At 47.2% G+C, this 23526-nt stretch overlaps 1 protein-coding gene and 1 pseudogene across 1 annotated transcript; one reads left to right on the forward strand and one right to left on the reverse strand.

Annotated features, from left to right (window-relative positions):
• Positions 1-2230: 2230 nt before the first annotated feature.
• On the reverse strand, positions 2231-10531 carry LOC132023760 (uncharacterized; annotated as a pseudogene).
• Positions 10284-22723, forward strand: YWHAH (tyrosine 3-monooxygenase/tryptophan 5-monooxygenase activation protein eta). The gene is made up of 2 exons (XM_059408918.1): positions 10284-10616; positions 21255-22723. The coding sequence occupies exons 1-2, from the start codon at positions 10530-10532 to the stop codon at positions 21906-21908; spliced, it is 741 nt and encodes a 246-aa protein (XP_059264901.1). The 5' UTR covers positions 10284-10529; the 3' UTR covers positions 21909-22723.
• The last annotated feature ends 803 nt before the right edge of the window (positions 22724-23526 follow it).

A 23526-nucleotide genomic window follows, 5' to 3' on the forward strand; every position in this document is an offset into this window, starting at 1 on the left:
CACTTCCTTTGTTTGCTGTTCTGTCAGGTGGGAATGAAAGATGCTTCCCTGTCTCCTTTATAGGCATAGAGGATGCAGGAGGCTTTGCTACAGGGAGGGGTTAGGATTTGGTTCCTGACCTCTGAGTAGGGGGAGAATCAGACATAGGAGCTTGGTTTGGTATCCTCCAAACTCACTGGCATTTTTTGACTATCCTCTGGTAGGAAGGTACCATACTGGGCACTGCAGGTCACAGGAGAGTCTGAGGGGTGCTGCTTTTGCTGAGTTTATGGGATAAAAAGATTGCTCGCTACACTGGAGAATGACTGAACTGGCAGGATCAGGTCCTGAGGAGGCCTCGAGGAGGTTAGATTTCAATAGGGTCTTGGGTGGCATGTAGGATTTAGCTGATAGATGTAGGTGCGAGGCCTGTGGAATTTAACAATCCAATATAATAAGTGTTTAATGAGCCTCTCCTCTGCACCAAGTGAATGAGACAGGCAGAGGACCTTCCCCAGGCACAGTGGGAACCCAGGGGAGGTACCATGTAGGCTTGGAGAGCCAAGAAGCCTTCCAGGAGAAAACAGCAAAGCTTCAGAAGCCCGTGGATGGGTCAGATAAAGCACAGTGGGGCAGTGACAGGAGGAAGAGGTATAGAGAAGGTCCCAGTGGAAAGGATAGCATCTACAAAGGCAGAAGAGAGGGAGAGCTTGAGATTCTCCAGAAAAGCCAACAAGCTGTTTCTGAAGCAGAGAGTTCATGTGCAAGAGAGGGAAAGGATGAGCTTGGGGCTACAATGGGCCTCATGGGCCAGTGAAAGACTCTGATCTTTTTTCTGAAGGCTGTTTGTGTCAGATTGCCAGATTTAGCAAATGAAAATACAGGTTGTCCTGTTAACTTGGAATTTCAGATAAACAATGAAGAATTTTTAAAAAAGATTTTATGTATTTGAGAGAGAGAGAGAGAGCACAAGGTGGGGGGTGGAGAGGGAATGTGGGGATCGATCCCAGGACCCTGGGATCATGACCTAAGCTGAAGGTAGACGCTTAACTGACTGAGCCACCCAGGCGCCCCAAACAATGAAGAATTTTTTTAGTGTAATCATGTGTGGGTGATACTTGGAACATTCGTATACTGAAAAATAATTTGTTCTTTATCTGAAATTCAGTTTTAACCAGGCCTCCTGTATTTTCTCTGGCAACCCTAAGTGTGGGACCACAGAAGAGTTTTAAGCAGGGGATGTCTTGGTTGGATTTATGCTTTGGGAAGCTCCCAGGATTTGCAGGGAAACATATGGGAAGGGGACCAGGAGGGAGTGGAGGATGAAGGTCCTGCTTTGTCCAGTACCCATCAGGGAATGGGGGCATATCCTCAACATTACTGGTGGGGAAGGCAGGCAGACAACTACAGACCAGGTCAGACCCCAGCTCTGCTGTGTGAGCCTCTGCTCCCTCCTGGGCCCTCGGCATCCTCGTCTATCTGGTGAAGGGGTTAGGCCATCAGAAAGGAGGGTCCACAAGTGTCCCTCTCTTCTGGCCATGCTGGCCAGTGAATGTGTGAAGCATCTTCAGTTCTCCTCACTCCAGCCTCAGGCCCTGCACCTGGTTTGGGAGAAGTATTTACCGAGGTCCTAGTATGTGCTGAGAGGGGTCCTCTATCTAGATCACTTGCTTTATTTAATCCTCTCACAACAGCACTTCAAGGAAGGTACCATGCCCATTTCATAGGTTGGAGAACGGAGGCTCGATGGTGCAGTTGCTCCCCGCTCACACAGCTGCACGGTGCAAACCTGGAGTGGAGTCTAGGTCCAGCTGGCGCCAGTGCTCACCTTCCCACTGTATCCAGGAAATCTCCCTGGGAGCCCCTAATCCCCCATAGGTTTACCACTTGGGCTCAGTCAGTAGTTTCCTTGTCCCCTTGCAGGCACACGCTGCCCTGGCTCTTTCTGAGTTAAGCCAGGGACTAAAATGGGCCAGTGTAATGCTCCTCTGCTGGGGTCTTTCCGGTTTGCGCACCCCTTTTCCATCTGTGCCCTGCCTACAACTCCATGGAGACGTGGCAAGGCCCCCTCCAGCTCTTCTAGCCTGCAGCTCTGCCGCAGTGGAGTCCACATTTAATATTAATAGGACAGCTCCTGGTGCTGCTGTGACATCAGTTACTGGGCTGCTGGGTAAGGGCTGTGGCTGCCTTTCCAAGGTGAAACAGTGACCGGAATTCAGCCAGCTCAAATGGCATCCCAGGGGGTTGACTGTCAGGACTCAGAAATGATGCTGCTAATGTAAGGCATGGCAGGAGTCCAAAAGTCTTCCTCCCCTCTCCCCAGCTCCTCAGGGTCTGGGTGGCATCCTGATGCTGACATGATGCCTTCAGTCATTTGGCAAGTATTGACTGAGCACCTGCTATATGCCAAGCACAGTGCTAGGCTCTGGGGCTACCTCTGTAAGTGCGACAAAGTCCTTGCCTTTTGGAACTCCCCTGCTGGCTGGTGGAGGAAGGGAGAAAAAGTCTCAGTGCAGAGGACCAGACCAGGTGCCCACCCCAGCCTGAGGTTGAGGGATTCTTCCAGGGGAGCCAAAAACCTGAGGAGCCCCCCGAGTTAGGCACAGAAAAAGGGGGGTAAGTGTTCCAGGCAGAGGGAATCGGATCAGAGCTCAGATCCTTGTTCCAACCATTCCTAGCCATTTGTCTGCAGATTACCTCACAGAGTTGCTATGAAGACTAAATGCAGCCATGGCTGGTGATAGCACAGGGCTTGGGGCATTGCGAGAGCTCAGGGTAGCTGTTAGGAAAACAGCCCTGTGTCTTCATGTAATCTCTTTGTCCTGCCAGAAATCCTTGGGGAGTAGGGAAACTGCCGTTCAGAGGGGCGACGGCCTGGAGTTATATTGTGGATTAGACTGCAGGCTAAACATAGGACCCCAGGCTCTGACTTGGGCTTTTTGCCATTTGCCAGCCATGCAAGCAGTTGTCTCAGTTCAGTGGGATCACTCACCAATGATCCCAGTGAGTTCCTCAGCTCCATTTCCAATGTCCATCTCGGCCTTTGAGGTAAGACTGCCTTGTCTTAAGGATAAGCCCAGTTCTTGGCTTTGGGGGGACCTGGCATAGACCTGTTTCTGTTGCTAACCTGCTGTGTGACTGTGAGTGAATTACTTTCCCTCTCTGAGCCTCAGTGCCCTATAGTTAATACTGACTCACTGCCTGGGTCTCTGATCCTCTCAACAGAACTATGGCAAAGGAATTACGTTTAATTCCATATTAAAATTGAGGAACCAGTCTGAGACAGGCAAAGTAACATGTACGAGGCCACAGAGCAAGTGGAGGCTGGATTTGGAACCAGGCTCATTTGCTGTCTCTGAGAGTGAGAAAGCCAACCTGAGTTGTCTCTAAGACCCTTACTATAAGTCTGTGATCCTGTGAGTTCCTGGATGCTCTCAGACCTTTAGGGCCCACTGATTTCATGGGGAGGGCATTTCATGCTGGGCTGATCCTCCAACTGTCCCAGGAGGCAGCACTCACTCTCTCCCTTAGCACAACCTCATTCCTCCTGGCAGAAGCCCTGGGTGTTTAGGGTGAACAGCAAGCACTGTTGCAACAGGTCCATGTTATGGAGGAGGAAACAAGCTCAGAGAGGTGCAGCCCCTTGCCCCGGCTTCCCCAGCTACTGTGGAAGAGCCAGGGTTTGAGGAGGCTCTGAGTAACTGCCCCTTTCAACTGAGGAGCCCTCCTCTGAGGAGCCTTTCAGTCTCCTCCGACCTGCAATCTCGCCTTCTTCCCCCTTGCTTCCTCCCTTAGCTTATCTTCCTCCCCTGCTGTCAATTAGTCAGTTAGCTGTCAACCAGTTAGAAGTGCTACGCCTCCTGAAAGCCCTTGCCACTCACAAAGAGGACTCTAGTGATGAATTTCTGCAGTGTGCGTGAGGTGTGATCAGATTCAATTCAGCACTCATGGAGAGGTACGTCCAGGAGTGGGGGCTCAGATGAGGAATGATTCCCCAGTGCTTACATTCTGCAAGGGAAATGACGACTTCCTTGGAAAGTGGGAAGCAGGTGGTGTAAGTGACAAAGAGCGTGAGCTTGACAGTCAGACCTGGGTGTGCATCCTGACTGCCCCTAGTAGCTCCATGACTGTGGGTAAGTGAGCTTCACTTTCCCCACCCCCTTGAGTGGGTATAAGAGGAATCCCCACCTCATCGTTGTCAGGAGGATTAAATGAGGTCATATGTGAAGCTGCATAGCATCATGCCCAGTGCCTAACAGCTGTCCAGTACACATCAGCCTTACCAAAATAACTCTACGCACATGGTGGATACCAGAGTCCCTGGGGGAGTGGGCAGAGGGGACAGTGCTTCCTAATGGAGAATCTGAAAGGCTCTCTAGAGGAGGTGAGGTCTCAGCTGGGCATTCAAGGACTTCAAAGCAGAGGAAGAGGCAGCAGGTTGGGAAAGGACATTCTAGTTGGTAGAAACTTTGGGCAGAGTCTGGGAATGTAATGTGGTGAACATAGGATGCTCAGGTGGCAAGCTTGGAAAGACGGCCCAGGGCTACATGATGAAAGGCCAGGAGGGAGGAGCTTATATCTTGTAAGTGGGAAAGGGTCTTACCTATGCCTCCAGTGGCTCTGCTGTGTGTCTGTGTCTCCCTCGTCTGCATAGGCCAGACCCCTGGGGTCAGCCTTCTCCTATGGCTTTGGTCCTCCCACATCTCTTCGTTTCCTGAGTGGGGGCCAGCCTGTTGCTCTTGTCTGGAAGAAGAGAGAAGGCTTCTGTTGCAATCTGCTCACCTCCTACTAACATACTAGGTAGGAAAAGATTTTTTTTTTTTTTTTTTTTTTTAAAGTACAGTTGCCTGGCAGGAAACCTTGGGGGAAACACAGCTACCCTCTCTCACTTACTTCCCAGGGTGTGGTTTAAGCAGCAGTGGAGGATGGCTGTGCTCACAGCTCAACAACCAAAAGGCTCTCAGGAGGTCAGAGCAGCAGTGGAAAGAATGGGGAAGGTGGAGTGCAAGTGCTGGCTCTGGCCCCCTGCTGTCTCTGCGGAAGTTGAGCAGGACACTTTACCTCCCCAGGCTTCAGTCTCCTCATCTGTAAAATCAGAAGGACAATACTGACCTTACCTTAACTGAGTGGGCATGCACAGGGCAGACTGTGCCCCCACCCCCATCCCTGGCCTGCTCTGGAGTAGGTCTCATTACCCTCCTCTACTCCATGTTTCAACTGGGGGTCCAAACACTGGTCCTTTGAAGCATCCCCGTTTCATCCTCTTGAGTTGTCGTGCTGTTGTTTGCTGAACCTCCAACAGTGAAATACCGTAGACCTTCGGGGCTGGAAGAAAGATTGGACTCTACCATCTGTCAGTGCAGACTCCCATTTCACAGGCAAGAAGTCCAAGCCTCAGGGAGGGGAAGTCACAGCCCTCGAATGTGCCACACAGCCCCTTCCACCTGGTTCCACCTCAGTGGGAATCGCACAGAAGCTTGAGACAATTACCCAGAAGGTTCCAAGCAAAGGATCTAGAAAATTCTGTCAAAGAAACACAAGGTCCTCAACCATCTGCAGAACTGAAGCAAAAAAAAAGCCCTCCCCCTGCTTTTTTGCCCTTACTCTCACTGTGGTTCCATGGGGGGCAGCTTCGCCAGTCTTCTCTCAGAGCTGAACTCCTCTGAACCAGCTTGCAGGGGGCGGGTGCCGAGAATGGGCTCTGAGCTCCACTGGTTCACAGATTGTAGCTACCAGGACATTTTCACACTTTGGAATACCAAAAGCTGCCTTGAGGAGCCGATCTGCTCCCCAAGTAGGCTTTGACAAAGTGGTGGAGGGCTCTGCATGGTCCTGAAATCTGTGGGCACAGGCCGGTCTCAGAGTGGGGTGCAATTTAGTATGAGCAAAAGGACACTGGGGCCACAGCAAGTGGCAGAATGTGGGCATGAGTGGGAGGCTGTGCGTTGACCTTTCTGTTTCATTTTCCTCATCCATATGAAGGGGAGAACCTCCTTCCACGAGTTTTAAGAATCTGGTGGGATAATATTAGGGGGGAAAGTGTTGACCCTTGGCCAGCTGCTGCTGCTGCTATTGGTGGTAGTGTTATCATTGCTTCAGCAAGGATTATTTGGGCAGCAGGAGGCCTGCATTTGGGGGGAAAACCCTAAAATCCTATCTGGGTGACACTAATCTGTGGGCAGGCAGCCTCTCCTGCTCATGGTTACCACCATGCCAACAGTGTGAAAGCCATCTTTCTGGAATAATACCAGGTCTCCTCTGTAGTATGTCTCTTGGTGACCAGACTTCTCAGGGACCTCAGAGTGTCCCACAGTACACAAGGGGGTGGGGGAAACAGGACGTGCCTTTTCTGGGTCACCTATTCACTCGGCTCTAGTGGTAGGTTCTGGCATTGCTTCTGAAATCCAGTCCTGCAAGAGAAACAGTCGTTCCCCCTGGCTCAGAGTGGGATACAGCAAGGAATTATTCTTTCTTCGGTCATGATGGCTGGTGCCTCCCATGGGCCGCCTCCATGCAGGTGAGGAACATCTGTGCTTTGGCCGGTCCCCAACCCAAAGAAATAGGTGTGGTTGGTCCTATTTTAGGGACTTGCCCAGAGAGATTCATCTGGTAAAGGGCAGAGTAGAATTTGAAACTAAGTTCAGATCCTTCTTCCCCATCACACCACTCATGTGTCCTCAGGTGGTCAAGGGCAGGTTGCTGTGTTCCCTGATGAGATTCTGTACAGGACAGAAACGCACTGAGGTTTTGCTCTGAGCTCTGAGTAACATCTTGATCTGGTTCAGGGCCTCTCTCTGAAGTTGTTCAAAGAGAACAACTTTATTGATGGGACTTAGGGCCCTGGGAGTAGATGTCCCTCCCATCCAAGGTAGCTATCCTGGGGCTTGAGTTGGCAGCCCTTTCAGAAGGGTAAAGATGGGTGCCGGTCAGAGAGTGTAGACTCCAGGTAGGAAGGCTTGTTTGTACTGTTTACAATCTAAATGACTCCAGAGGGGAGTCACACTGTGAGCCCATCTCAGCTAACACCAAAGGCAGTGTTGGACCATCAGGTTTGGGAATCTACCAGCTCTTGACTAGTCAAATCATGAAACATTTTTAAAAAATTTATTTTTTATTACATTCAGTTAGCCAACATATAGTACATCATTAATTTTTTTCCCCCAAGATTTTATTTATTTATTTGACAGACAGAGATCACAAGGAGGCAGAGTGGCAGGCAGAGAGAGAGGAGGAAGCAGGGTCCCTGCTGAGCAGAGAGCCCAGTGCGGGGCTCGATCCCAGGACCCTGAGATCATGACCTGAGCCAAAGGCAGAGGCTTTAACCCACTGAACCACCCAGGCGCCCTACGTCATTAATTTTTGATGTAGTGGTCAAAAATTCATTAGTTGTGTATAACACCCCAAATCATGGAACATTTTTGAGCCAGTTTCCCCATCGTAAGATGGGAATGGACACTGTACTTACCTTGCAGGGGGGAATTTTGAGGGGAAAAAAATATACCCATTTCTGCAAAACTCCTTGCCCAGAGCTGGGAATATGGGATATGTTCCCTCAAGAGTGGGTGTGGATGGAGTCACCCAGGATAGGACAGAGCAAGAAAAGCAGAGGGCCTGGGGAAGAACCCCAGTATTTCAGGGTAGGCCAAGAAGACAAGCCCACACGGAGACCAGAGAAGGGGAATAGCAAGCCAGGAGGGTGCAGTGTCATGAAATCTTAGAGGAGATTCTGTCTAGGAAGGGAGAGCAGTTGTGCCCAGTGTAGTCAAGAGGGCCAGGAAGGTGAGAACTATGAAATGACCTTGGACTGACAACAGGAGGCTACTTACTACTGGTGGCCACAGTGAGAGCTGTCTAGGTGAAGGACTAGGGGCAGACAGACCCAGAGTACACTGGACTGAGAAGTGGGTGGGATGTGAGGAAGTAGAGACAATGAACTTTGGTAAGAAGGAAAGAAAAGCTTCATGGGAGATCCAAAGTGTCCCCCATTGACATTTATTAGAATTCAAATGCCCTGATCTACCTAATTTTCACCGATTTTTTTTAGTTAGTATACTAACTATAACTAACTTTCTTTTTAAAGATTTTATTTATTCATTTAACAGAGAGAGAAATCACAAGTAGGCAGAGAGGCAGAGAGAGAGAAGGGGGGAAGCAGGCTCCCTGCTGAGCAGAGAGCCCAATATGGGACTCGATCCCAGGACCCTGAGACCATGACCTGAGCCGAAGGCAGAGGCTTAACCCACTGAGCCACCCAGGTGCCCCAGTTTTCACTGTTTTGAAATCAGTCTAAGTCCCACATGATCAGACAAGCTAGAAGGGTTCTAATCTCTCTAAGGGCTGGAAGGAACCATAAAAATCTCCCCCAGCGCTGGCCCGCCTCCTCCCACCTCTCACTGGAACCCCATTTTCATAGAGGCGGGGTGGACAATTAATTATCATCTATCATGCTCTTTAAAGATATCCACCAGGGGATAGATCAGCCTGGTTTGTTAACCTCAATTCCATTTGTAGTTAGCAAAGGTGACCCTTCAAAGCATGGTGAAAACTGCGGCGGGGGCCTCCTCTCAGACTCACACTAAAATCCCGTTTCACAGGTAATGAGGTCCTCATTTTAGCGTCAAAGCAGGGAGAAAAAGGCCAAGAGACAGGAGACCTAGTATGGAGACCCCAGCTCTGCTCACTCACTGTGCAAACTGGGGCTAGCCTCTCCTCCTCCTCAGATCTTGGTTTCTCCTTATACGGGATAATGGGTTGGATGACAGTGACTCTAATTGTCCTGCCACCTTGGACGTTTCCGGATTTCTATTCTACGGTGCATTTAACAGTACTCCAATTGTTGGATGGTAAAACTATGGTCCAGTCCCTCTCTTCTCCCTTCAAATGCATCGTACTCTCCCGAGCAAGATTCCTGGCTTGAAATGGGACTTCCACTCCTCTTCTGGTTCCCAGTTAAGGATAATGACTCAAATCTTCAAGTTAGCATTTAAAACACTCCATTATCTTGTTTTGCCCAACCTCATTTCCCACTGCCTTTCTTCGCACTGTCTCTCAGGTTTTGTTTCTGTCCTCACTGCTAAGTCTTTGTCTGTTCCGGATCCCACTCCCTTTTACCTTTTCCCTGACTTTCATCTCCCTCAAAGTCTAGCTTACCTGCACTTGCATATTTAGATCTGGCTTATGAGACAAGAGAATATATCTTAATTATTCTGTAGCTACTCCTTCCCCCAGTGCTGAGCATGCAATAAAATTCTCAAAGAGCCTAAGGTCTTTCCCTTGGTATGTTGTACTCAAGTGGGGCTATGTTTCAGTCCTTGGGATTTTCCTAGTTCATCTGAGGCCCAGCTCAAGGCCTGGTATGAGGGACCCTTAGCATAGAATGCGACAGCTGGATGGGCTTAGTGACCAGTCAGCCCATCCACCCGCCACCCCTTGCCACAGAAGGAAGTTCAGCTTGGGTTTGAACTCAGATCCTGGCTCCACCACTTAGGGGTTACTCAAGTAACCTTGAGTAAGTCACTAATCTGGCTTTGAAAAATGGGGAGACCAGCTGTGCCCACCTGCAGGGTGGGTTGTGAGGATTAATTATGTTTATGCCTATACATGCCTAGCGCTGGACTGGCTCCTAGTACTTATGTTACTCATCCCAGTCAGGCCAACCTGTTCCTCCTCTCGTGGAAGGCACAGTATGCCCAAAGTCCATTGTCGGGGTTGGAGCACAGCTCTGCAGAGGGTGTGAAATTCGTGTTTGGGATTAGAGGTGGGGTGCTGTCCCCAAAGTTCGGACGGATAATGCCCTGGCCAATACGGATCCTAGCGCAGAGTGCGTCCCCAAGAAGCGCATGGGCCAGATTGGGGTCGAAGCTGGCAGGACGGCGAGGGCGGCCCCGGCCCGCCCCCCGGAGCACACGGCCTCCTGGCTTCTCCAAACAGAAGGGTTATTTGATTTTCGGGTCCATCTGGAGCCAGACCTCCAAACTGACCTCAGAGATGCGCTTCAAGGAGGAGTTGTGCCACTGAGCTACCTACGCAATCGCCATCACCACGCCCGCTCCTGGGGATCCGCAGTCCCCACCCCACTTTTCCTTCTCCCACCTCCACCTATGCGGCGGTAAAATGCAGCACTGACAGGGCGCCTGCGCAGTTCTCGGGCGGGGCAGCAGCGGTGGTGGCGGCGGCAGCTATTTATAGTAGGTGACGTCACCTTGAAATAGACCGTTAGGGCCGGCCCGCCCTTCCCCCCTCCCACTCCGGTCGCTCCCCGCCGCCAGGCCCGGCTGCTCCCACTGCGCAGGCGTCCTCCATCCTCCCATCCCCCCGCGCCGCCGCCTCTCCTCCCTCCGCGGCGTCGGCGGCGCGAGCCACAGCGTGCGGGGCGAGCCAGCGAGAGGGCGGGAGCGGCGGCAGAGCCTGCAGTCTGCAGCCTTGGGCCGGCCGGCGAGCCAGTGCGCGTGCGCGGCGGCGGCTTCCGCGGCGACCAGGGAGCGGACGCAGGGCGAGCGAGCAGGCAGGCGAGCGGTGCAGGCGCGAGGCGAGGCCGAGCCACGAGCGACATGGGGGACCGAGAGCAGCTGCTGCAGCGGGCGCGGCTGGCCGAGCAGGCGGAGCGCTACGACGACATGGCCTCCGCCATGAAGGCGGTGAGCGCGCCGGGAGGCCCGGTTGGCCGGCTGGGGATCCCGGCGTAGGGAAAGGATGGGCGGTCGGGCGGCATCTCCCTCCCGGCCCAGAGCGACCCCGCGACCTCGCTGGGCGCGGCCGCCCGCCAGCAGCCCGCGCTTCCCGGGCCCGCCCCGCCATTTCCTGCGACCGGGCCCGGGTGGGGTCTCGGGGGAGGAATGTAGCCCCACGAGGATGGGTGGGTGATAGTGGCCCCTTTCAGGTGGGCGGGGGTCGCGGCATCCCAGCTCGGAGCCGTGGTGGGGGGGGAAAGGGTGCCTGAGGAAACGTGAGAGAACCACATTCCTCGTTCTAGACCGTTCTGCCCAGCGTGGGGGCTCACGTCCCTCTCTCCTTCCTCCATACCCCAAATTGTAATAAAGAATCATCTAGTGAGTGGCACCCTGTCTCCTGGTTCTCTTTGCCACACGACCTGAAGTCTGTTTTGATTCCAATCTGTTATGCTCTACTCTACGGAATCGCTCTCTATTCCATCTTCCCACGCCCGGGTCTGGCTTTGTGTGCGAAGACCCCCATCCTGCAGTCTAGACGTGGACGCGAGCTGGAGGGCGGCGGGCGGCGGGTGTGGGGCCCCACGCCTAGGTCCGATGGAGGGAGCAAATGCTTGGACATTAAAATGAGACGTGACTTCTTGGCAAGACAGGGCTGTGTGCGTTTGCGTTCCCGAGATCTTCATAGATTGATTTTGCAGCTTGATTTCCGGTGAAGGACTCGTGCCTAGCCACACCCTAGCACATACCGTGGATTAGACACCACCTGCATATATGAGACTAAGAGTTCCTGTTATCCTCTTACTGCTCTTCTTACCTTTATTTTACCTTTTCTCTAAATGAACATTACTTCTCTGCGTCAAGGTCACACAGTGGTAGAGCTACAGCTGACGGCCACCAACCTGCTATGTTTAACCAGCGTATATCCTCTGGAGACCTGGGAGGATCCGCCTGGGCCACCTTAGACCTAAAGATTCTGCATCTCTGGGGTCGGGGCTCAGAAATCTGCACCCTAACATCCCTCATGGCAATTTTTAGGGGGCTGAAGCCTGACAGTTACTGTCCCGAATTAATGGCTCGATTGTCCTTTTTATGGTCTTGTGAGATTTCTTATAATCTACAAATCTCCCTAAAATTTCAGAATCATGTGAAAAACTGCTTTTAATGCTTTTGATATTAATATCAAATGAAATACGTTGCTGAAGTTAGTATTGAGGATTTTCCAGCTAAGAAAGACATTTCAAGAGATATCTTTCCAGTGGTGTCCTTGTTAAATATTGCACTAGGTGTGTTTGGAAACCAGCATTACCACTCATTTGTTGATAAATTGGTGGTGCTGATTTGAGCCCTGGCATGCTTTCAGGGGTTAGATTGTCTAAACCAGGGACAATCTAGGTCTGGGATCTAAAGCTTTGTAATTCAGGGGGCCCTCTTTAAGGACACAAATGTGAAATGTATTAATTTTGCAAATTTTACAGAATCTACTGTGAATACATTTTCTCTGAAGGGGTTCTGAGCTTAATTTTCTTTGGGATAAGAGCCACTTCTCTTCACACAGCAAGTCACACTAACGGAGTGGTACTGAGATTGTGCAGGCTGAGGCCTCTCCAGACATTTTCCTGAGGCCCTCGTTCACCCTGTGAGTGGGGCTTGAAGAAAGATGACTTGAGGTTAAGAGAAAACGACAAGAAAGGACATTCTGGAGCTCCAGGAAACCTGAGGCAACTTGAAATGGGAAGTAAGGAAGGGTTTGAGAGATGTAACCAGAATGAAATTCAGGTTGGGGAGAGAACAAAACTGGCATTCTAGTGTTCATAAGCAGGCTTGAATAATGCTATTCTGTAGCTAGAAACTTGTGTTCACACATTTTTTTTCCCTGAGGCCAAAAGGTGGCATTTTGCAACTAATGAACCCTCCTGTGTGTTGAGAATCTGTAGTATCTCTCTGAAATGATTGATGGGTTGGATAAGCCATCCAGCATTGAAAAATCAATCCAAGCTCCAGTTATGTCATCTGAGAATTGTGATAAAACGATTCCTTCATTGTAACCTCCTTTTAAAAAGTCAAGTTTTTTGTCATCTAAATTAATGGAATATATTCATTGGAAAGGACATGGCAGGGTTCAGTGGAAGACAGTTTCTGTTCTACTTACTAAGTTGATATTTGTACATTAAATTTTTTTTTTAAGATTTTATTTATTTATTTGACAGATCAAAAGTGGCAGAGAGTCAGGTTGGGGTGGCGGGGGAGGGGTGGGATGGGGTGGGTGGGAAGCAGGCCCCCTGCTGAGCAGAAAGCCCCGTGCAGGGCTTGATCCCAGGACCCTGAGATCATGACCTGAGCCAAAGGCAGAGGCTTTAACCCACTGAACCACCCAGGCAGCAGCTTAATCCACTGAGCCACCCCGGGCACCCCTGTACATTAAATTCTTAATGTTACTGGGAAGTCTCAGTCCCCACTTTGTTAATATTGTAGGCTTAACGTAGAGCTTTTGGAAAGAGGGGATTCTGGTAACGTGGGTTATCTGGTAATCTGGATTTATGTGGGTTTTCTTTGGGGTGGTGGAAGGGCAGGTAAGTAGACTGCTCTAGCGTAGACTTAGCACACCTGAGTGAGGAGATGTTCCAATGTCACCACGCTGTAACCTTGGACCTAACATCTTTGGGCTTTGAGTCCTTTGAAGTGTAAAACTAGAAGTGCAGGTGTTGCTATCAAGTCATTTTTCAGTCTTTATTCTTCTAACTTGTTTTCTGTTTTCTTTATAATTCAAATGGTCACCTAATAATGCCTGCCTATAATCATTGATGTTCCTTATGCTGCCAGCGTCACCTGGAGGATGGTGTTGGTAAGCTTTAAGAAAAACCGTGCATTTTGGAAACAATACTGTTGCCTCAACTCATTTAAGAACTGCAGTTCCCTGCCTCACCCCATAATTTGAAGAGGCAAGAAATGCTTCTGAAGTGAACTAAAGGAGTATCTTCACGATCTCCTCATCTCATACCTAGCAACTTGAAAAGGTGAAACATTGGGAAGAGAGGCATTGTGAAAGATTCTAAGAACCCAGTTCCTTCTCGGCTGGTCTTGGAATGACCTTACCCAAATTGTAACCTCTGAAACATGGGTATCATACCATCTTATGAGAAAGTGAAATAAACCAAAATAAACCTATAAAGGGGGATAACAGTGTGCATTAGACTTAGTGATTTAAGGAAAGAGGGCAAATAACCAGATTTCTGGTGAATATTCATGGGTGGACATCATTCATTCATGTCTCTTAATTGCCTTAAATCATCTATTTTATAGTAAAACAGATTGTAAATGTGAATCTGTTAAACATCAAAGATTATTTGGGATAGCATGGTGTGTTTTAACACTATTAATAACAGTTGATTACAAAATTAACAAAGGACAGAGAAATATATCTGAAGGACTTGAAGAATAGCTGTACAAATGTTGAGTGCAAGAAATAAAGCTTCAACTTAAACAGTTTGAGAGGAAGAGGCACTTGGCCCCACCAGTGGCAAAAGGCTCTTATTCCAACAGCTGTGAGATTATGAGAAGTGGGGAAGTGAGCAGGTGGTATATAAAAGGAGAGCTCGACTGAGTCGCTCAGGGTAAGACATAACCCGTGTTGCAGATATTAAAACTAAGTCTGATTTTGAGGTGGACCAAAATTGTGGTTAGTGTGAAATCTTAAAGCCACATCAGTGCTGTAGTTTGAAATATGTATAAACTAGAGAGCATGATTTCCCACTGGGTGGTAATTTGTAATGTAAGTATTGCTTTGCCATACATTGGCCGAGGAAGGAAAGAAGGAAGGTTCTGGGTTCTTGGAGTAGCTTCAATTAAAAGGATTTCAGATGGTGAATAGGTCACAGAGCTTTGAAATTTCATATTAGTGGTAGAATGCAGTGTCACACTTCCAGAAATGGTTTGGAAGGAGATACCGCAAATACGTTTTCTGTGTTACAGTTCATCAAATTTATGGAATTTATATTTTACTTATTAGGTATTCAGTAAATGGTAGCTGTTACTCCCATGTGTACATTCTCATTTAATTTTCACAACAACTTTGGATGAACTGACTATGAATAGTTAACTTCATTTTACAAATGAGGTTAAAGAGGTTAAATCTTTTTTTTTAAGATTCTGTTTATTTATTTGACAGACAGTGAGAGAGGGAACACGAGCCGGGGGTAGTGGGGGAGGGAGAAGCAGGCTTCCCGCTGAGCGGGGAGCCCAATGCAGGGCTCAAGCCCAGGGCCTTGGGATCATGACCTGAGCCGAAGGCAGATACCCAACCACTGAGCCACCCAGGTTCCCCTAAGAGGTTGATTTTTTTGAGATCAAGTTGTAAAGCCAAAATTTGAATTCTTAAATTTAGAACTCTCACTTTAGCCGCTATGTAATAATGGCCCATGAGGCTAAGGGACTTTTTATATATATATACACACACACACACACACACACACACACATAAAAAATTATATATAATTATATAAAATTATAAATTATATATATAAAGATATTTATTTGAGTGTGAAAGAGAGAGTTCATGAGAGAGCATGAGTGGGAGGAGGGGTGGGGAGAGGGAGAAGTAGGCTCCCTGCGGGGCTCGATCCCAGGACCCTGGGATCTTGAAAGGGATAATAGTTCTAGTATACATTCTGGTATATTAGTCATTATTGGTGACTAACTTGCAGGCCCTTTACACAAGTGGGCTTAGTGAAGAAGTAATTTCACGTATCAGATGTAAGTCATTTTTGCCAAGTTTGATTAAAAACAATCTACCACGTATGGTTCTTAGCTATAGCAGAGGAGTGTAAAAGGTAGACTCACACATTTGGATTTTGCTTGTTCTGAAGACCAAGAGTTTTTTTTTTAGCTTAAGAAGCAAAGTTTTAATTGAATTTGAATTCCTGCTATGAATTAGGAAGTGCAGAACTATGTTAAATTATACTCCTATTTTAGGGAATTGTTTCATGTACTTGGCACCAGTTGTTTCTCCACATTTTTTTAAAAATATATTTTATAAGCTGATAGGCCTTAATATTTCATTGTCTGGGTTATTGGTAGAATTCCTCCTAGCGTCCAGGTTGAGGCTGCCTGTCCACTGCCCCACCATTGGGTGCTCTTCCCACTTCTTGCAGTGACTTTCCCCATTGTGGGTGGTGGCCATTGCCTGTGATCGGAACCTGGCATAACTTCTGAAGCTTTCAGTGCTGGTACTTCCAGGGACAGTAGCACGCAGTAATGCCATTCAGATGCGTTGGATTTAATCCTTGCCAGTCCTACAGAAGTGCTCAGTTATGTTAAGAGTAAGAAAAGGCAGTCTCTCCATGATACAAAGGTGGCTCTTTGACTAATGTTAGGCTTTGAGTGGATATTAACTACCTGAACTTACCAAGCTAAGCTTGAAGTTTAGCTTCCTTTTGGCTTTCTAGAACTGCAGCCTTGTTCTGAGGACAGGGAGTGATCTATCCAGGCCTGGGCAAGTGGTGACAGATGGGTAGTTTGCCAGCTTGGGACTAGGCAAAATCTTTACTTGGAGGGTAGTAAATTGGGGAGAAATCGTTAAAAAAGCTCTCATTCCCTGACTCACCATTTTTTTCTTTATTTTTCCCCCCTCCTCTTTAATACATACAGGATTCTGCCAATGAATCCTAAAGATTTTATGATGTGGCATGTTTACCTCATCGTTCATGAGAATTGTTTTCTCCTTTTGCCAACTCTTATATCAAATGCAAGCTTGTTAGTAGCAAGTGGGTGTGGGTAACTAAAAGGTGGGATGGTAGTGGGTGTGTGTAGCCCTGAAGGATGGAAGTGTCCTTTAGGAGAAGTAACCTTTACCTTGACTTTGGCAATGTGGCCTGGCAATCCATCCTGGGGGGCATTTTTTGTTTGCTCAGTGTTACTTTTGAGGTTGGATGTTTCCCAGATTAAGAACTTTTAAATTTTCCCAAATAGTCCCTGGGCTATTTTTGGCATTGGGTCTATTTTTACCCACAAACACATAGTTTATTGCCTGGCCAGTTAGTGGGAGGAGGCCCTTAGGGATTTTTGGGTAAACGAATGGTGTCATAGGAAGATAAATGAGTTAGTGGCCTCTAAGGTTGCTTGTAACTTTAGTACTGCTGTCTAGTCCTAGAGCCAAGGAAAGGGGTGAAGTGATTCCCACTGCCTCCACCCCCCACCCCCGCCAGGGGAGTTGGTGCAGCCAAAGGTGGTGGTATGGTAAGGACCTCAGTCAGGACACAAGTTGAATGTCTGGCCTGGAGCCCAATCCTTAAGGGAGGTGGAAAGAGGGGCCTTTATAAATGGGAATGGTCCACCAACTCCAGGTTTTCAGAAAGAGGGCAAATTGGACTAGGTGGGGGAATGGCGAACAGGAAGGCGGAGAGACTGAACAGAGGTGAGGAGTCCTTCAGAGGTGGTGCTGCCCCATGAAGATGTGTCTAGAATGGCTGCCCTGAGGGTAGCCGATGTGTGGCAGAAATGAGGCTATTGAAACTGGCTGGAGTAGAGACCAGGTTGAGAACCACTGGGCAGGGCTCTGTATCCCGGAAATTCTGTGTCTAGGCTTTGCTTCACGTTCCCAGTTAGAAACCATTTGGAAACTTCTAATGGTAAAGCTCCAGTAAATCATCTCCGTAGACTATGCATGCGGAGGACCACGCCACTGCTTAGCGCCGGGTTGGGACTAGTAGTTAGGTTTTCCTTTTTCTTGTACTACATTGCCTCCCAATGTCTACTTCTCTTGATGTGTGACCAGACTTTCCTGCCTCCAGTAGTTTGGAATTTGAAATACTGGGAACTGGTGCTAACAAATCAAGACTGGCTATAAATTTTGTTTGTTTTAGTAGCCTGTCTGATTTCACTTCGGTCTATACTTTTCCAATCTGGGGAAAGCTCCCTTTACTTTAGTTATCCAATCAAGTGATAAAATGATCTTCCTTCCATAAGTTTCCCTTTCTTAACTGAGTTGTAACCCAGGAGTCTTAAAAATACTATATTTAAATGTATCCAGTTATTTCCTAGTTAGGCCCTGGCTGGGGTTCTAAGAACAATGCTTGCTTAGCTGTTAGTCACACTCAGCTGATGCTGATAGTGATTCATTCAGACTGGCAGGAAACCAGATAGTTACATAAACACTAATACTCCTAGTAAATGATTTTTCTTGGGAAGGTGTCATTATAAATATTGCCCAGCAGACTTTTTGGGCAGTTTATTCCTGATGGAGAAGGGCTGCATGAATTCCTGAAACCTACAGATACAACCAAATTTCATTTACACCAATATCAACCTCCTGCCTTTCCACACCTTTTGTTATTGCTCAGGAAAAACAGAATCCTAGAATATTAGAGCTGAAGAGGTCCTTGGAAATAATTTAGACCAGTGCCCCTTGTTTTGCTTTTGATCCTCAGACAAGGTCACATAGCTAGCTCAGGCTAGACTCTGTATTTCTTATGGGGTTTTTTGTGTTGTTTGTTTGTTTGTTTTTTAGTTATGATAATGTCTATTGTACAAACACCGTTAAGGGTGTTCTGTATTCACATATGCATGCAATTTTATTTTATTTTTTTTTAAAGATTTTATTTTTTACTTACTTGACAGAGATCACAAGTAGGCAGAGAGGCAGGCAGAGAGAAGGAGGGAAGCAGGCTCCCCGCTGAGCAGAGAGCCTGATGCGGGGCTTGATCCCAGGACTCTGGGACCATGACCTGAGCCAAAGGCAGAGGCTTTAACCCACTGAGCCACCCAGGTGCCCCTATGCACGCAATTTTAAAGATATACTCTGGGGAGTTACTTTGGTGTGTCTGTGAGTCTAGCTAGCAGCTTTATTAGCCACAGGGTGAAATCTTATTGACTCCTTATGGATAACCTTTGCCTTTTAACGTCAAGTGATTTACTGCAGGATCTAAGGAGCTCTGTGATTCTGTGCTTGCCTCATGTTTTACTGAATATTGTCACTGGAAAAGTGAGTCATTTGAGAGGATTCAACAGTCTGAGATTTGCCAGGGTATTCAAGATGGAATTTTGATTTATAAGGATTGCTTCCTTAAAAGATCAAATTCACAAATATCTATAAAGTCTCTTTATTTTTCTAATAAATAAATATGAGTATGTGTTGAAGGAACTCACTGGAGGAGGAAACAAGTGGGGTTACAGGTCTTCACCTGGATTTGAAGGGAGCATGGATTTGGGGTTAGTAGAGAGATTGCCTGGGACTGGGGCAAATCATGGAGAGAAGTGTGGAGACTACTCAATCTCTGTGTGAGGAGGAATGAGGAACCTGGTTTGCAGGCAGCCCTCCCACGGGATGGGCAGAAGCAGCCAGTAGCCAAAGATCACACTGAAGAAGAAAGTGGGATTGGGTTGATTGAGTAGGCAGAGGTGGAGAGACAATCCTAGGCTAGGGATTTGTAGCAAAGAAGTAGGGGTGCTGGGGACAGAGAAATGGGGTAATTTTGGTATTTTTATTGGGGAGGAGATTGCTAGTAGACAATGAAGAACTTAGCACAAGTTTTCTAATTTTACACATAATGATTGTATTTGTTGCTTATGTCCTTGAGTTAATTTTTTGGATCTTTAAAAAAGTTTAAAAGCGTTTCTGATTCTCTGCTGCTCAGTCTTTTCAATCCACGTTAAAGCATGTCTATTTTAATATGCTGTTAATAACTTTCTCCACCGAACCTGGCCTTTACCCCTTTCCCCTCAGTTGTAGGAGTTTCTGTCCTTACAGTTTAAGTAATATTTTTCTCTGTTGAGTGTTTTATGGTTTCCTAAATATTTTTCTTTTTCTTCTCCTGAAAATTAAAGACTTTTACCAGTCAGTTATGTAATTAAGGAATCCCCCTACCTTCTAAAGATAGATGTCAATTTAGAAAATTAGTGGCTTTGCTGGGACCCAGACCCGGGTTTTTCTGATTCCGAGTCTGTGTTAGTCCCCTTGGGCTGCCAAACAAAGTACCACAAGTTGGGTAGCTTAAATAGCAAATTATATTACTGCATTTGGGAGGGTTAGAGGTCCAAGATCAAGGTGTCAGCAGGGCTGTGCTCCTTCTGAAGGCTTTAGGGAAAAATCCTTCTTTGCCTCTGCCTTGGCTTCTGGTGGCTCTTGGTAATCCTTGGTGTTCTTTGGCTGGTAGACCCATCTCTCCAGTCTCAGCCTCCATCATTACATGGCATTCTCCCTCTGTTTGTGTGTCTCCAAATCTCCCACTCCTTATAAGGGCACCAGTCCCTGGATTTAGGATCCACCCTAATACAGGATGACTTCATCTTGACTTGATATCTGTAGAGGTCCTGTTTCCCAATAAGGTCACATTCACAGGTCCTGAGGTTAGGACTTCATTGTAACTTTGGGTGACACAATTAAACAACACAGCAAAGTCCAGCACCCTTTTTACTAACTACATAGCTGGCTCACTTGTTGTTGGCATCATGAACTACCTAAAGTTACAGCTTAGGAAATTTAACATTGCTCCTTAAAGTAATTGGTGCTTCTATCTTGATGCCCAGTCAGTCAGGTAGAGCTAAGTAGAGCTTACTGCTGAGTAAGAGGTAAACATTGAGAACTGGAGAGTTCCAACATGCCCCCAGCCTCTGCTTTTAGGAGAGGCTGGTGGCACGTTCTTGTCACTAATGTATCCATTTGGATTGGGGGAGGTCTCAGTGTAAGCTGGGATTTTCTTGTGTAACCAACTCAGGGCAAAACTGTGGCCACTTGACCTGTGTTTGATCTCATCTGTGAATCTCTTATCTATTAATATATATTTGAGGGAGGTATGATTGGTTCTTTCTAGAATATAAAGTTGGAAGTAGAATCTGTAATGTACTTCCCAGTCTCTAGTCTTTGAACATTTGTTGACAATACCTTTTGCAGAATAGCTGAACCTCAGGGCTTTTTCATTCATTACTACGTACCAATCTTTAGATGATTATATTTATCCCTGTACCTCTGCCAAGATGAAGGCAACATCTTAAAAGGCCTGAATTAAGAATTTCTGAAATCCCTTATCACTGAATATTTTTTTTTTAAGATTTTATTTGACAGACAGAGATCACAAGTAGACAGAGAGAGAGAGGAGGAAGCAGGCTCCCTGCCGAGCAGAGAGCCCAGTGCGGGGCTGGATCCTAGGACCTTGAGATCATGACCCGACCGAAGGCGGAGGCTTAACCCACTGAGCCACCCAGGTGCCCCATCACTGAATATTTTTTTTTAAAAAAAGATTATTTATTTATTTATTTAACAGACAGAGATCACAAGTAGGCATAGAGGCAGGCAGAGAGAGAGGAAGGGAAGCAGGTTCCCTGCTGAGCAGAGAGCCCGATGCGGGGCTCCATCCCAGGACCCTGGGATCCTGACCTGAGCCAAAGGCAGAGGCTTTAACCCACTGAGCCACCCAGGCGCCCCTGAATATTTTGTTTCAAGTATTTATTTCTTCTTTTTAGACTACAGTCTTCCTTCAGACAGGATCCATGTCTGTTTTTTCTCCAGCTTGTCCATGCTGGCTTGAGAAGGGTTGTTGATTAGGTTCAAAGGCAGATTTCTTTCTAAGAGTTTTGGATTTGGATCTCATTGTTTATCTTTTGGGGATTTTGCAGGTGACAGAGCTCAATGAACCTCTTTCCAATGAAGATCGAAATCTCCTCTCTGTGGCCTACAAGAACGTGGTTGGTGCCAGGCGATCTTCCTGGAGGGTCATCAGCAGCATTGAGCAGAAAACCATGGCTGATGGAAATGAAAAGAAGTTGGAGAAAGTTAAAGCTTACCGGGAGAAGATTGAGAAGGAGCTGGAAACAGTGTGCAATGATGTCCTGGCTCTGCTTGACAAGTTCCTCATCAAGAACTGCAATGATTTCCAGTATGAGAGCAAGGTATTTTACCTGAAAATGAAAGGTGATTACTACCGCTACTTGGCAGAGGTAGCTTCCGGGGAGAAGAAAAACAGTGTGGTGGAAGCTTCTGAGGCTGCCTACAAAGAAGCATTTGAAATCAGCAAAGAGCACATGCAGCCAACACACCCCATCCGGCTGGGTCTGGCCCTCAACTTCTCCGTGTTCTACTATGAGATCCAGAATGCACCCGAGCAGGCCTGCCTCTTAGCCAAACAAGCCTTCGATGATGCCATAGCTGAGCTGGACACACTAAACGAGGATTCCTATAAGGACTCCACGCTTATCATGCAGTTGCTGCGAGACAACCTCACCCTCTGGACGAGCGACCAGCAGGATGAAGAAGCAGGAGAAGGCAACTGAAGAGTCTTCGGGGCCCTGGGCCTTCCCTTCACCCACCACCCCCCATCATCACTTGATTCTTCCTTGCCACAATCACTAAATATCTAGTGCTAAACCTATCTGTATTGGCAGCACAGCTACTCAGATCTGCTCTCCTGCCCCTTGGGAAGCAGTTTCAGATAAATCTTCATGGGCATTGCTGGATTGATGGTTGCTTTAAGCCCATAGGGGCTCTCTTTTCGAATTGTGCAGACAGGGGCGTTCTGAATGAGGCATTCTACTATGCCTATTGATCTATGTGAAATACAAGCAAAAGCAATGGGGAAGTTTAGAAAGAAGAATTAGCCAACACAGGCTACGATTGATATTTAAATGATCCATTTAAAAAAAGCCGATAGTGTTTTGTTAAGCAGTATACATCTTGTGCATGCAAAAAATGAATTCACCCCTCCCACCTCTTTCTTCAGCTAATGGAAAACTGTTAAGGGAAGCTGATTACAAAGAGACCACTCCTCCTTTCCATCAGCTTTATAATAAACTGTTTAACGTGAAGTTTCAGTAGCGCCTTGTTTTGCCTCTTTAAATTATGTGCACAGACCTTCTTTTTCAATGCAATGCATCTAAAGTTTTGATACCTGTAACTTTTTTTTTTTTTTTGGTTGCGATTGTTTAAGAATCATGGATTTATTTTTTGTAACTCTTTGGCTATTGTCCTTGTGTATCCTGACAGCACCACGTGTGTCAGCCCACATCAATCAAGATGGGTGATATGAAATGCCAGACTTCTAAATTAAATGTTTTGGAATTCAGTGGGTAAATAAATGCTGCTTTGGGGATATTATGTCTATGTGTGTGGTTTTCATCCCCATCCCCCTCCCCCCCACAAAGGAGCTCTCTAACAGATGACCATTTTGAATCCTGGTTTTAGTCTCAAACGCAAGCATTTTTTTTTTTTTTTTAAGATTTTATTTATTTGACAGAAAGAAAGATCACAAGTAGACAGAGAGGCAGGCGGAGAGAGGGGGAAGCAGGCTCCCTGCTGAGCAGAGAGCCCAACGTGGGGCTTGATCCCAGGACCCTGAGATCATGACCTGAGCCGAAAGCAGAGGCTTAACCCACTGAGCCACCCAGGTGCCCCAAACTCAAGCATTTTTGGCATAGTAAGTTTTCTTACTCTCAAATTCCATTACACATTTTGCAGTATACACATTAGACTCGTGAATTTTCATTTGTTTTCTGTGACCCTAGTCCACAAAGCCTCTCTGATCCACTCTTCCTGGTAACTGGTGCTGGTATGGGAGCTGAGCAGATGAAAGTGCGCCAGTCTTCCGCAGTATATAGCGCCTGACCAGTGAAAGGTCAAGCCTCTGCTTAACTTGGGAGGGTGTGGCTTGACCCACCCTGCTGGAATGTTGGTTGATACTTAACACTCAAGGTAGATAACTGAGCTTGTACACGTCCTTGTTTTCTTCATATCCTTTCTGTATTAGATACAATAAAACATCCCTGAAATAATCTTTAGTGATTATTACTAAGAAAGCTTTGAGTATTCTTTAAAACAAAAGCCTCCCTCTGTGTTTAAAAAAGGGAAAGGCCTGACACCTTAAGCTTTCTCCCATCTGCCTTCACCCCAGGGCTT

Source organism: Mustela nigripes, chromosome 8 (genome assembly GCF_022355385.1).
Source record: "Mustela nigripes isolate SB6536 chromosome 8, MUSNIG.SB6536, whole genome shotgun sequence".
In the NCBI taxonomy this organism is placed as follows: domain Eukaryota; kingdom Metazoa; phylum Chordata; class Mammalia; order Carnivora; family Mustelidae; genus Mustela; species Mustela nigripes.